This window comes from Dermacentor albipictus, chromosome 5 (assembly GCF_038994185.2).
Source record: "Dermacentor albipictus isolate Rhodes 1998 colony chromosome 5, USDA_Dalb.pri_finalv2, whole genome shotgun sequence".
In the NCBI taxonomy this organism is placed as follows: Eukaryota; Metazoa; Arthropoda; class Arachnida; order Ixodida; family Ixodidae; genus Dermacentor; species Dermacentor albipictus.
The window spans coordinates 35,664,805-35,677,494 of record NC_091825.1 but is presented as its reverse complement, the minus strand read 5'-3'; the positions used below and the strand labels follow the sequence as shown (position 1 = coordinate 35,677,494).

At 44.7% G+C, this 12,690-nt stretch overlaps 1 protein-coding gene and 1 pseudogene across 1 annotated transcript in view; one reads left to right on the top strand and one right to left on the bottom strand.

Annotated features, from left to right (window-relative positions):
• LOC135908111 (probable glutamate receptor) overlaps positions 1 to 10,828 on the top strand; it is a 69,565-nt gene extending 58,737 nt beyond the window's left edge. The window contains exons 9-10 of the mRNA XM_065439867.2: positions 7,638 to 7,768; positions 10,312 to 10,828. Of these exons, the coding sequence (XP_065295939.1) occupies positions 7,638 to 7,768; positions 10,312 to 10,525 (345 nt within the window). The 3' untranslated portion in view covers positions 10,526 to 10,828. The remainder of the gene's footprint in view (positions 1 to 7,637; positions 7,769 to 10,311) is intronic.
• On the bottom strand, positions 3,825 to 4,003 carry LOC135908124 (U2 spliceosomal RNA; annotated as a pseudogene).
• Positions 10,829 to 12,690: the final 1,862 nt, after the last annotated feature.

Below are 12,690 nucleotides of genomic sequence, written 5' to 3'. Positions count from 1 at the left end.
GTGCGTGATGAAAGCTTCCAAAGCACAGCACTTCAACACGCAAAAGCAATCGCAAACGCACCCTAAAACATTATTGATTTCAGGCTGAAAGAAGCTAGGGGGCGAACTTTTCAGCCGCAGATTCGCAGCGGTCATCGAGACAGAGGAACCCATTGCTGTGTCGTGGACTTGCTTGTAGATTGGCTTATCAAAACAGAAGTAAGTGTTGCCCAAACAAAAACTGAGGAGCCTGTTCAAGTCGGGCATATCAATTGGCAACCTTTTCGTTAGAGCCGCATTAACGTAGAGAGCGGCAGCACACGCTTACATGGCCATGTCAGTGGGAATGAAAGTAAACAGAGAATGAACGCCAGACGAAACTATCACCTCGCTCTCACCTCGTCATCACTTCATGCCCCATTTGTGACCAAGGCTCCCGCATGGAAGCCGAAACGTCTTGCATTTTAAAGTTTTATTAGGCCGGTGTACGTCTTTCTTTTGTCGCTGATTGGAAAATTACGACCGCGTGAGTGGCATTTAACCACTTGGATGTCGTTTCTCAACCACGAACGTGAATTCGTTGACTGGAACTCTTTTAAACAGCAGATTCGACAGATTTTGCCGTCCTCACTGTCCACTCACTCGTGGCGAGAAAGAAGTTTGCTGAGCGTGTTCAGCAGACCGGTAAGTCGCAAACCTCATTCATAGAAGACATCGTCGCCCTCTGCCGCCGTGCCAACAGACCCATTTACTCAAATGCATCCGGACCATTGCGCTCTATGTCCTGGAAGTGAGAAATCCCATACTATACCATGACTACATGTCAGCGCCTCATGAGTTTCATTTGATGTGCGATCAGACGACTAGCGCCTCTGACAACAGGGCACGTAATGATAAACAGCTGCGTGCAGTGATCTGCACCATTAGTCGCCAGGAATTGCACGAACAAGCTTCATCGTGTGCTTTTGACGTCCAGAACACGTCTCTGGCGGTGGTCTACGTAATTCTTTCAAAGTGGCTTCATTTCATTTTCATTGGCATATCATTAGGTTTCCGCTTCTCCCTTAAATACGCATTCGAGTAAGCAAATTATACTCTGTTGATTCGTCACGTCACTTACGCTGTTACTTTATTAATTGTCAACGAGATTATATTACAGTGCTTTTTTTCATGAAATTTATGCACATGTAATTCGTCAGACATGCTATTCATACTACAACCTGTAATCCTTCCATGTTAACGATTTGTTGAAACTGCTGTAATTTGTGTTTTATTACGCTTACCTTACAAAGGAGGTCCCATTTCAGTCTTTGACTTCGGGACCTCCATCTGTATATTAACATCTTGAAATATTTCTAATCATCTAAATAAAAACCGATTATGATTCTTATTCTGATTCAGAACCATGAACAACAGTGCTGAAGTTATCGGCTGTAAAAAGTTTCCGCAGCAATCCAACCGTAATAAAGAATTTTTTTTATATTTTCATGTTTCACTTTCTGTTTTTCTTCCTTTCTTTCGTGCTTTCTTTCTTTGCTTGCTTGCTTCTTTGTTTGTTGGTTTGCTTGCTTCTTTCTTTCTTTGTTTTTTACGCAAGAAGAGTCGTCCGGCATCAGAACTTCAAGGGAACCAAGTACCGCGTAGCAAATAAAGAATAAAGATGGCTGCACAGATCTGTGAATATCACAGTTCACGTTCAGTTCTGCACTTCATCGAGTCAACAAATACGGTAATTCACTTCTGCGGAACTTGAACATAGTTTTTCTTCCAAAAATTACTACAGGGAATCCTGACACCAGTGTCAGTAGGAGCTATAAAAATGGTGGTTCCGCCAGCATGTCGATTATGATTAATACGTGTACATATTTCCCTGAACTTCATCCATCTGAATTCGGACGGCTTTGCCACTTTGCCAATTTACCATTTCTGACAAAATGTCGCTTTGTGTAAATGCAAGAATGAGCAACGAATATGCGTGTAGTCTGATTCTTTTTATTGCTTTATACGTTTGGAAAAGTAGGATTAATATTTCAAAATTTCGGCCACTAAAGGCAGGGAAGGCATAGTAGATAAAGCCAGAGGAAACGTCTCAAACAACGGTCCCTAAGTTAGGACAAATTTTTTTTCCTAACTTCATGTCATCACTCCTATGGTAGCTGAACGGACTCAGTGTCCGAGTTCCCTTTAGTAATTTTAGTAAAAAACTGTGTTGGTCCAACTCCGTAGAAGGGCTTACTCTGGGACCAAGGGTCTACATCGAGAGACGAGGCAGGGCGTCTTGCTTTTGTTCTGAAGCTAGCTTTTGCGTAATTTTGTTGAATTACGGCCCTATACAGGAATTCTGTCTCCCCTCCCCCCAAAAAAGGCATAAAAGCAAAGGTACAAAGCAATAAAAGACAAGTATGCACCGGTTTCTATGCTTAGCGCACTTGTTTCTCTCACTTGTCGCCCTTTCAAAAATCAATGCACTCCGACTTGCAGTGATACTACCGGAACTGTCCTTACTGCCAGTTTTAATGCGTATAATGCTTTCTCCTATCTTCCACAACAAGCGACGAACGCTGACGTTGCGCCTAAGATGACTTAACTTTAGATATTGCACATCTGACATAAACTTAGTATATAAGATCATAGTAGACATATATGACCAATATTGAATGATTATTTAAAGGCCTTGGCAGCAGCGCAGTAGGGCACGCACGAACCATGAAAATAGGAAATTAAAGGTAAAACTATCAGTCCAAGCACTGCGTATATATGGTTAACCGGCGAAACTGAAAAATGCGGCCCCGGTGTCGATCACTGGGTAAATTCCGATGGTTCATGAAAGTATTTCTCAATTACGGATTGCGGCTTTGTGTTTCGCAAATAATTAACTAATTAATAATTACATAATCACGATGACGAACGCGGCAGCAGTGGCGCGGCCGTGCTCGCGCGGTGGCGCCGAGGGGCGCCAACGAGCCAGCTGTGGAAGAAGGCGACGACGCTCGAGCCATTGCTGATGATGATAGCTTTTGTCTACATGAATACACTATCGTGGGGACAGTAGCCCTTAAGAGCTTCGCTGTAAAAAGAGCGCATTCTTCTGATAAAATACTTCAAGAAAAAAAGAACAGCTGAAATCGTTAACGCTCAGTTTTTGGTGCGCCAAATTTACATCGATGCAACAACGAACGGCAATTGCAGGAAGTCCTGTCGTGCGGCAAGATAGGTGACGGATAGAATAAAACACGTCAGAGGACGTATTGGTTTTCAGTTATGAAACTCGGAACTCTGACCACGCCAGTAACTCGGAAAAATCAATTAACACATGCGCTACTTTTCAAGTCGCGCGATGACGAATCTTGCAAAGAAGTCTTACGCAAGTACCCACTACAGGTTTCATTGAACAATTATAATATCGGTACTTGCAATATATCTGTCATAGTAAGAGTAAATAGTTCCAAGCTGGATGTCTTCTGTTAAGATACTTTGGTAGCACTATGAGAATTTCACATATCTAGTCGATGCAAATTCAGGTTGAGGACTGACCAGCGCACAAGAAATTGGTTTTAGACATTCACGGTAGCCAATATACTGTAAACAAGACTGATGGCTGTCCGACATCATCTTATGTTGATGCACTCCCATATGTTTTGACTGTTACTGCTTCGTGAGTTCTCGTCCCTTCGGCTTCGGCTTTACAACATCCACTATTGAATGAATAATGAATTAGTTGCGATCAGTGCCCAATCAAGTCAATAAATTTCACTTCATGATTTTTACAGTGAAGCTGTATATGACTAGATTCTAATGAAGAATGTATCCGTCGGCAAGAGCCGTCTAGATCGAGAATTTCTGCCCATATGAGTGCCGATCACGAAGACAGCGCAGCACCGGCCGACCCGCGGTGGAGATGAAGCAGGCTTTAGGCACTCCGCCAACTTGCGAAAATAAGTTTTATATCTTAGGTCCAAACACAACCCGTATCAGATGTTAAGCTCATAAGAACAGGTACTACACTTTTACCAGGGTCGGCCATGTCTACCTTCGCACCACCCTCTCTGTGGCAGCGTTCCCCAGGCGCTTGCCTTTCCTTCCGCTCTCCCGCGGTGGCGGTCCCGTACATGTGCTGCCGCCAGGACTGCGAGGCGGAAAGTAATGCGAAGCGTGCGTGTGGCCCCGATCCCGAAAACTTGGAAAGTTGCACCGGAGCAGTGGCCAGCTTTCAGAGGGAGTTTGTGGAGAACCAATTTTGTGTTGCCCGTGTTGTTTGCGACAGCTCATGGTTTTTGAGTGGCCTCACAAGCATTACTACAATGCGGGACGTCGACCGACGCACGGTCACCTTGGCTACGGTGAAGCAGTGTGTGCCTTCGGAGTGCGATGAGGTGCATGTCTGCTCTAGGTGCCGGGATTGGCTAGTAAGAGGTGTCGTGTCGCGTTTTGCAAAAACACATGGGTATGTATGCCCCCCTTCCCCGGTGCCTCATCATCTCCCGACGCTCGGTAACGTGGAGGAGCGACTAGTCGCGCCTCGCCTTCCATTTTCGGGCACACGGTGTTTGACGCACGGCAATGGCCAGTTCGCCATTAAAGGACCGACATACACAGCTTCGCTGGTCATCCACCTTCACAGAGTGAAATGGCACTGAATTGTTTTTCTTTTCACTTTTTATTGCAAGGGAAAACATCCCTTTCGAATTCCCCATTTTGTTCAGTGCCCACGTACCTCCACGTCCACGTCACTCGTGCAACAGGTGTGCCCACAATGCGACTTGCCCCCACACTTCTTTGCTCTGTCGCCTTTATCATTTTCATCACAATGCCCCTTGTGGTTATCATTTGTAGCAGCAACAACATCCAGTTTGGCGTGCCATGAGCAAGAATTATTTACCATCAATAACCTCGGAGGCTAACAACATAGTTTTTCTCTAGCGTAAGGGAAACAAAAGTACCGGTGAACGTAACAAATCGACAATTTGTTGCCCCTCTGGCTTCATGGCCCGTACACATATCCGTAGACATCCGTAGACATCCGTAGACAACCGAGGTCTGCAGACATCAAATCCATATATGCATCATAATTATGCTGTACACTTGATCGGCTACTGCAAGTATCGGACATCGTCATGCCGCCGTAAGCATGCAAGACGAACGTGGCCTGGTTGCGCATCACCTCATATTGCACATTTTACATATATTACATCTGGGAGGACGATTTGGACTCCCTGCTGCGGATAGGAAAGCGGGGTGATATTTTTGCCTTATCTCCTGTGAGGCCTTGAGGACATTCCCTCAGTAACGACGCTTTAATATTTTTACTTGTTACCACAAGAGCCACCAGATCCAAGTGCCGGAGACTGGCTAACCCTGTCGCTAATAAACAGACTTCCCAGGCTGCAGTTCTTATTATCCGAAATCACAATAAGCTGCGACTGACTACAAAAGCTGTTTGTAGCTTTCTGGAATCGAAAGAGACTGTTTTCTTTAAGTGTAATCGCAAGGTGCCTGTTTCACAGCTCGCGAAAGATAACGCTATCACAGAGTTACAAACCACAAGCAAATTAGAATGAACTCGCACTTGGCGTGCATTATCTGATAAGTTGTCCCACTATTGACTCGAAAAACCCGTCACTCTTATTCTCATGAGAGTTGCTTGTTGGGCTAGTCGGTACATGCTTACGCTCGGCGAGTGTCAGCAAACTTGAAGAAGGGAAAAAGTCGAGAGGCAGTCGTAGGCAAAGCGACATGAAGTGTCGCTTTTCTTGTGTCTGGCTCTCGTTTTTTCAAGTTTGCGGGCATTCTCCAGCATAATCATATTTTCCTTAATCCCATATTTTTTCCAAGACAATATTGTCTAAGTATTCTTTCTTTCCCCGTACAATTTCTGACTTCAACAGTTTGCCTCAACATTGCTTCAGATCTGTAGAAGAAATCGATGCCATTTCACCTGACCGTTGTAGCCTAACTGCTGTGTATAAAGTTGCGCACCATGTTTTTGGCACTTTTGCACTTTGTGTTCTGTGCTTTTGTATTTTTGATATCCAGAAACGTTAAATCTGTCGCTGTACTTCGAGTTATTTTCCCTCCTGTTTGGCCCTTGTGGGCTGCAGTACTGAATAGATAAATTAATTAATTAAAGTTACGTTTCAAGATTCTGTATAGTGCTAGACGGCATCCCTCACTTCTAAAGTTTGTTTTTGTCAATCATTTCTTCTTCACTCTGTGCTTATGCATCAGTGTAGTTTGCAATACGAGAAATTTCTGTATATGTTTAGAAAAGCTATTTTATTTTCTTTAATACGGCTCCAGCTTCTTCCTTTGTGTCACAATTTCTGACTTACTAATCATGTCCTTCAGTTTTAGACAACCGTGTTTTGTGAAATTCAGACGAACCTAATACAAAATAAAACTATTGGGTGTTCATCTTTTATCCGCATGTTTCTGTAACGTCTGTCTCAAATTATTTGCAATATTGAATTCAAATTAAAATACATTTTCTGTCCAAGCTCTATGCGAGTGATAGACGAATTGATGCGATAATCGCCGCTAAGCTTATGAATTCGAAAATCCTAGTAATCATATTTTTCAATAATAATCTTGAGGAGCATGTAGTTACTGCACAATTTAAGTCTGATAGTATTCTGAGCTTCGCCTAATTCCAAGGTATAAGAAACCAAAATGTGCCATCAAATGCATTGCTACCGCTGTTGACACTCATCCGCATGGCATTGCCGAATGATGAAACATAATAATTAGAAGAGCAATACATTCATTTCACTGCAAACTCTGTGTTTGTATTTCTTCAAGCTGGTGCAAGTCAGAGTTTCTCACATGAGGTTGAATATCAACTTCAATTGTGCAATTAGCGCTAAAAGGCCTAGGACCAGAACGGGAAACGCACGAAACGGTGACGTCGTGTGCTATGAGCTAGTTCAACCTGCCCCTAAAGACAGTGACTAAAACCTTTATTATATTTTTTGTTATTACCGATGGGAAGATAGGGGGTTAACCAAGGGGTCCGATTTTTTATTAGTCATATAAGAGGCCAACAAACACTGACACCGAGGACAACATACGGGAAATCACTTGTGCTTAATAAATGAAATAAAGATAAATTAATGGAAATGAAAGTGGATGAAAAAACAACTTGCCGCAGCTGGGTGCGGAACGATCCCACAACCTTCCTTTTTATTTGATTTATTAAGCACAAGTAATTTCCCCTATGTTGTCCCCGGTGTCAGTGTTTGTTGGCCTCTTATGATGTGTTATTAACGATGGGTAGCTTTAATTTCTTAAGTGTGCATTGGGATAGGCGGCTCTGTTATTGAGTTCTCGTTGTTCAACGGTTTTTAAACGACAACGTATTGGTGGTCGTCGCATAAATTCTGGTGTTCCCGCTGCTGTGAAGATGGGTCAGTAAAATTGTCCTTTTGTTTTTAATATATCATTTCGAACATTCGTATACATTTTCTTTCTTTTTTTGCTGGAACTCGCGGTATACACCCCGACCATGTTGCATATTCAGATTTTCTGTACATCTTTCAGTGTTTCAGTATTACACTTGTGCACGTGGTGTGTATATCAGCCGATTGAGTAGCCACTTTTCCGCCTTGGCGTTAAATTAAAATGCGGCTCAATAGTAATCGCTTTCCGCGCTTGCAAACTTACAGGCGGGCAAATTCTGCGGGCGTGGCGAAGTGGGAGAATTCTATTTCGGAACGGAGTCAATGTGCAATGTGATCTTCGGAACCTACATGAGCCGACAAATGAACGTGGACCTTCGACAGCGAATTAAAAAAATGTGAGTTCCTTTTTTGTCCATCTCGTATTGCCCAGCTTTCATCATAAACTAAAGCACTTCATGAGATTTCTAGTTAGCGATCGAAGTGATAACACGTTCTTGACAAACATGCTTGCTGAGAAACCCGGTACTCAACCTCCCCATTAATAACATTGCCCAAACCGACTCAGAGAATGAATTCCGGACGAGAGAAGCAAGCGCGTATTATTCCGGGCGAGATGAAAGGGGGAGCTGCGATTTCGTCTTTCGATATTAATGACAGAAGCGATGAACTCAAATTCCAGCATTGTATGTAGATTCGACATCCTGTGCACGTAACCCAACAAATCGCATGTTGCGGTACTATTCCCTGATACCAAAATCAGTGTACTGATCCTTGATGCCAAATTCACGCTACACAAGGCTGAAATATCTCAGACGTCAAATTTTGAGAATGCGGTATCACAATGCTAACGATAAGCGTGTACTAATTCAGAGCAAGTTATTTCATGGGCTTTCATAGTCAAAGCTATACTGTTAAAACCACGAATACACGGAAGGGACATATGATACTGCAGGAGGGACCACAAACTTCAAATTTCATTGATCGATCGAATCAACATCAACCGAATATACAAACGTATTGTACCTAATGTATTGTACGTATTGTACGCCCCCCCACCCCCTGTGGCAAGTGTTACGTTGGCCAAATCGGCAGATATGTATACGTTAATGACCGTTTGAGGGAGCACCCAGCATCTGAGCAGGCCTTCGCTGCGGGGGCTCACTTGGCTAACATTAGCAAAAGGTGTCTGTGCACTCCAGCGTTCATTGACAAATGTATACTTGGAAGCTTTAAGGCTCAGAAAGAGTGACAATTGTTTGAGGCATTATGCACAAAAAATGAATGAGAAGATTGCATTAGCCCTGCGTCCCTTAATCTGTAACAAAAAAAAAGAAGACGTACACCTGCCCATAAAGCTCCGAAGTTCGCAGGCATGAGGAGCGAAAGATGTTGTCATGGCGTTTTTACAAAGTGTACTTTTAACCTTGGGCCGATCAGGCCACTCCGTAGTGATGTATGAGATGGATGATCTTGTGCTGTGATTTCGCTGATGATGTTTCCGCGCAGCGACCGCTGCCCGTGCATCTCTTTCCACACTAAAGTTCAGTTGAAGATCTGCGATTATCCTCCGTGCGTTATTTCTTTATCCCGCCCTTACATGTGCCGATTTAACCATGTTTCGTCAAGCCAGTAGCCCATCTACGTCTCTTAATTGCTACCCAAGGTGACCTATATTTCGTTATTGCTGCATTCCGCTTCCCCTTTACTTTGGGGTTATCTTGGAGGGTGATTGAGTAAGTCTCTCCATCATCTATGTATACACGAATACTTTGTTTAGCGCAAAGCGACAAACACAAGAAAGACGACAGGACAAGGCACCTTGTCCTGTCGTCTTTCTTGTGTTTGTCGTTTTGCGCTAAACAAAGTATTCATGGATTCGCACCAACTAGCCCGCCAACGCATTGTGCTGGTCTATTTATACGCCGAGGTGTTTATGTTGTTTGTATTGCTTGACTGTGGATAGCGCGGACGCACGGAGGCGAGAGTGAAAAAGAACGAGACCAGCCTGTGTGCTTCAGTAGCTTTGGCATTGTGCTCCTGAACACAACCTCGCTGGTCATGCTCCTGACTTCGGCGACCGCATTCCTAGGTGGCCACATTAGAGAGGCTCACGTTGAAGCAACTCCGGATGGCGGAAATTAATCTGGAACCTCCCGCTACGCCATCTGTCGTTGTCTGCGTGCTGCTTTGGGAAGTTAAGCCCCATATTTCTATCTCAATTGATTTTTGAGAGAAATTTAGTTTGGCATGAAGACGAGTTTTGGAAACGGTGCTGTGCTGACGCGAAAAACGGGTGAAATTCGAAGAAGTTTACAAAGCTGGCGAGTGCGATAAGCTGGAATAACTTGGATCGAACAGAAGTGCATCCTATGGCGGGTATTGCCAACTAGCCAGTTTGGTGGCCTTTCACTCATTGGAAATTTGCAAGCTACCGGAGCTGAGCAGACTTCAAACAGCCTTTTGTGAATTGAAGCAAATAAACGAAATTTCGATGCCACTTTTTTTTCTGTGTTTCTTTTAGAAACAGACACATATTCGGCATCCGGTTCGCCATTCGAAGCCCGTATTGCTCGAGCAGTCGTACCTACTGCTCGAAAGGTCGAAGAGGATTCTTGCCTACATAGACAGAGAGGTAAATAAAAGAAAGGAGAAAGGTAGGAAGGTAAACCAGAGCAGAAAATCCAGTTTTACCTTTCACTGGGAGATAAGGGAAGTAGAAAGAAGAGAAAATGGAGAGAGAAAGAGATAGAGAGGGAGCACAAACACGCGATTGCAGCCGGCTACTATCGCCGCAGACTTGCACAGAGTCACATGCAGCGCACTGTAAACATCAATTGCGGCTAAAGCCGGCTCTCTTTGTGTCTACAAATACCCAAATAAAGGTCACGGCATCAAAGCGTCCCGAGCGCTGTCACTTGTCATCCCTCTTTTGTCGCAGAAACACAAGGCTGATGGAGAGCGGCATCGTCTTCCACAAGTACAACATGGCCATTCCTTCGCTCGACCGATGCACTGCCGCCCGTGAAGAAGAGAAGCTCAAGCTGCGAGACTTGGCATCCGTGTTCTACGTGTACGCTGCTTTCTGCCTCCTCAGCGTTCTAGTCTTCGCGGCGGAGTTGGTCGCCGGCCGTTACCTATCCCACAGAGGCTGAGGGTGGCACTTCCGCCAATTGCAAATTTTGGTTCTTACCTACGGGGCACTCGGTGCGCCTCTAAGAAGCAGTTGCCAGAAAACATGAGTGACGCTGCGTTTACCGATTGCGCTTCTGGAATTCCCAAAGAGTCTCCTGGGTATGGAGAAAGCAGAAACGTTCACCGAAATTCCAAATTGGTGGCCAAAAACTCAAAATTAAAGTCAGCTGGGCCACTTGATGCGATGGCAAGATTAAAATGGCGCGAAAGGCGAAGGCAAAGGAAGCAACTAACGCGATGGAGCGCTGATCTTTAACTTGAGTTTCTCTAGAAAGCGTTTAAATTGAAAAGCACCGCAAAAACACCAGTTTACTCTGTGTGAAGTGGTCGATATTAGACGTTTACTATTTCTGTTGTTTATTTTTTGATAAAGTTCAATTAAGATTCAGCATTCCACCTTGATTATGCTTTCTGCGCTGTGACTTCGGCTTTTGCGATGGTTCAATGAAATCAAAGTACAAATCTCGTGCACAAGTGGCACGATTGAGAAACGATGTGGCGGACAATGTCCGCTCCGACCGTCTACACAACTTCACAGATTAGATAGATAGATAGATAGATAGATAGATAGATAGATAGATAGATAGATAGATAGATAGATAGATAGATAGATAGATAGATAGATAGATAGATAGATAGATAGATAGATAGATAGATAGATAGATAGATAGATAGATAGATAGACCGACCGACCGACGGATAGATAGATAGATAGATAGATAGATAGATAGATAGATAGATAGATAGATAGATAGATAGATAGATAGATAGATAGATAGATAGATAGATAGATAGATAGATAGATAGATAGATAGATAGATAGATAGATAGATAGATAGATAGATAGATAGATAGATAGATAGATAGATAGATAGATAGATAGATAGATAGATAGATAGATAGATAGATAGATAGATAGATAGATAGATAGATAGATAGATAGATAGATAGTGTGGGGATGCGCGACTGTCACGCGTCCCCTGATACGTTGTTTTCTCGCATAGCTCCCGTCTCCTCTGATCCGACTTCACCGCGGGGCCTGGTGCCTGCGGTGGTCGGTGTGGTTGAAGCGCAGTACGAGAGATGACGCGAGTGTTGCGCTGCTAACGCCGCCTCACGGCGGGGTTACTTGGGCGCGGAAAGGTGAAGGCGCTTCCTCTTTAGTTCGGGTTCGGCAAGCTGCGCGGACATTCCGAGCTTCGCGGACATTCCATGCTTCTAGGAGACCGTCTCGCGTGGCCTCCTTCGAACGCGCCAGCGTTCGCGTGACCGTATACGCGCGAACTACCAGGCGTTGGGATCCAGCATAGGGCGAAGACATTCGCTCGTTATCCGGTCGCGGTGAGTAGGACTTCTTAGATTTGTCGCGCGCCCATCGGCATGTTTGGGGGATAGCAACTAGGCTAGCAGGCATTGATCTATGAAAGGTGCAATAAATGCTCTTGTGATTGTTTGCACTACTGCGTTGTCGTTCATTTGTCCCAAGAGCACGGATGAGAATCCCACACCTCGCTGCCCAACGTGGACCTCTTGGGGCATCGGACGATAGTTTTAACAGTTTTGCTTCGTTCGAGACGTTTGAACCGAAGTGTAGGGCTAGCGTGGATGTTGAACGCTAGTGTTGGCGGCGTGCTTTCGTGAGTGAGGCTACGGTGGCTGTAGTGTGTTTGAACTTGTCAACATGCTAAGCCTTTTCGCAAGTGTTTTTTAATGACATTTCTCGGTACGAGAGCCACGTGGTCTACATCCTGGGAGAACGAGGCTTAGCGCCCGCGGAGCATTGGCAAGCCTGAAGCGAGTGAGTACGGAAGCCTCGTGGGTGGTCCCAATTTCATATAGCTTCTTCTGTCTTTTTGACTCTGATGAAGTTGCGGCCCTGGGAGCCGGGTGGACACGGGTGCCACTACGGGCTGACTGGTCTTGTGTCCTGGCACCGGGCGCTCCGACACCATCTGGGACGGTGGGCGCCGTCAACTCGGATGCTGTGTGCACCAAGCGGGGTAGGACCACCTAATAGAGCTGACGTCTCCTCGCGGCTGCCTGTTTTGCACCCATTTTGGGTGTTCTTTTTTTCGATGCCGGTTGTTGTCAGGGTAGCGATGCTTTAGGCCTAAGGCTTTACGAT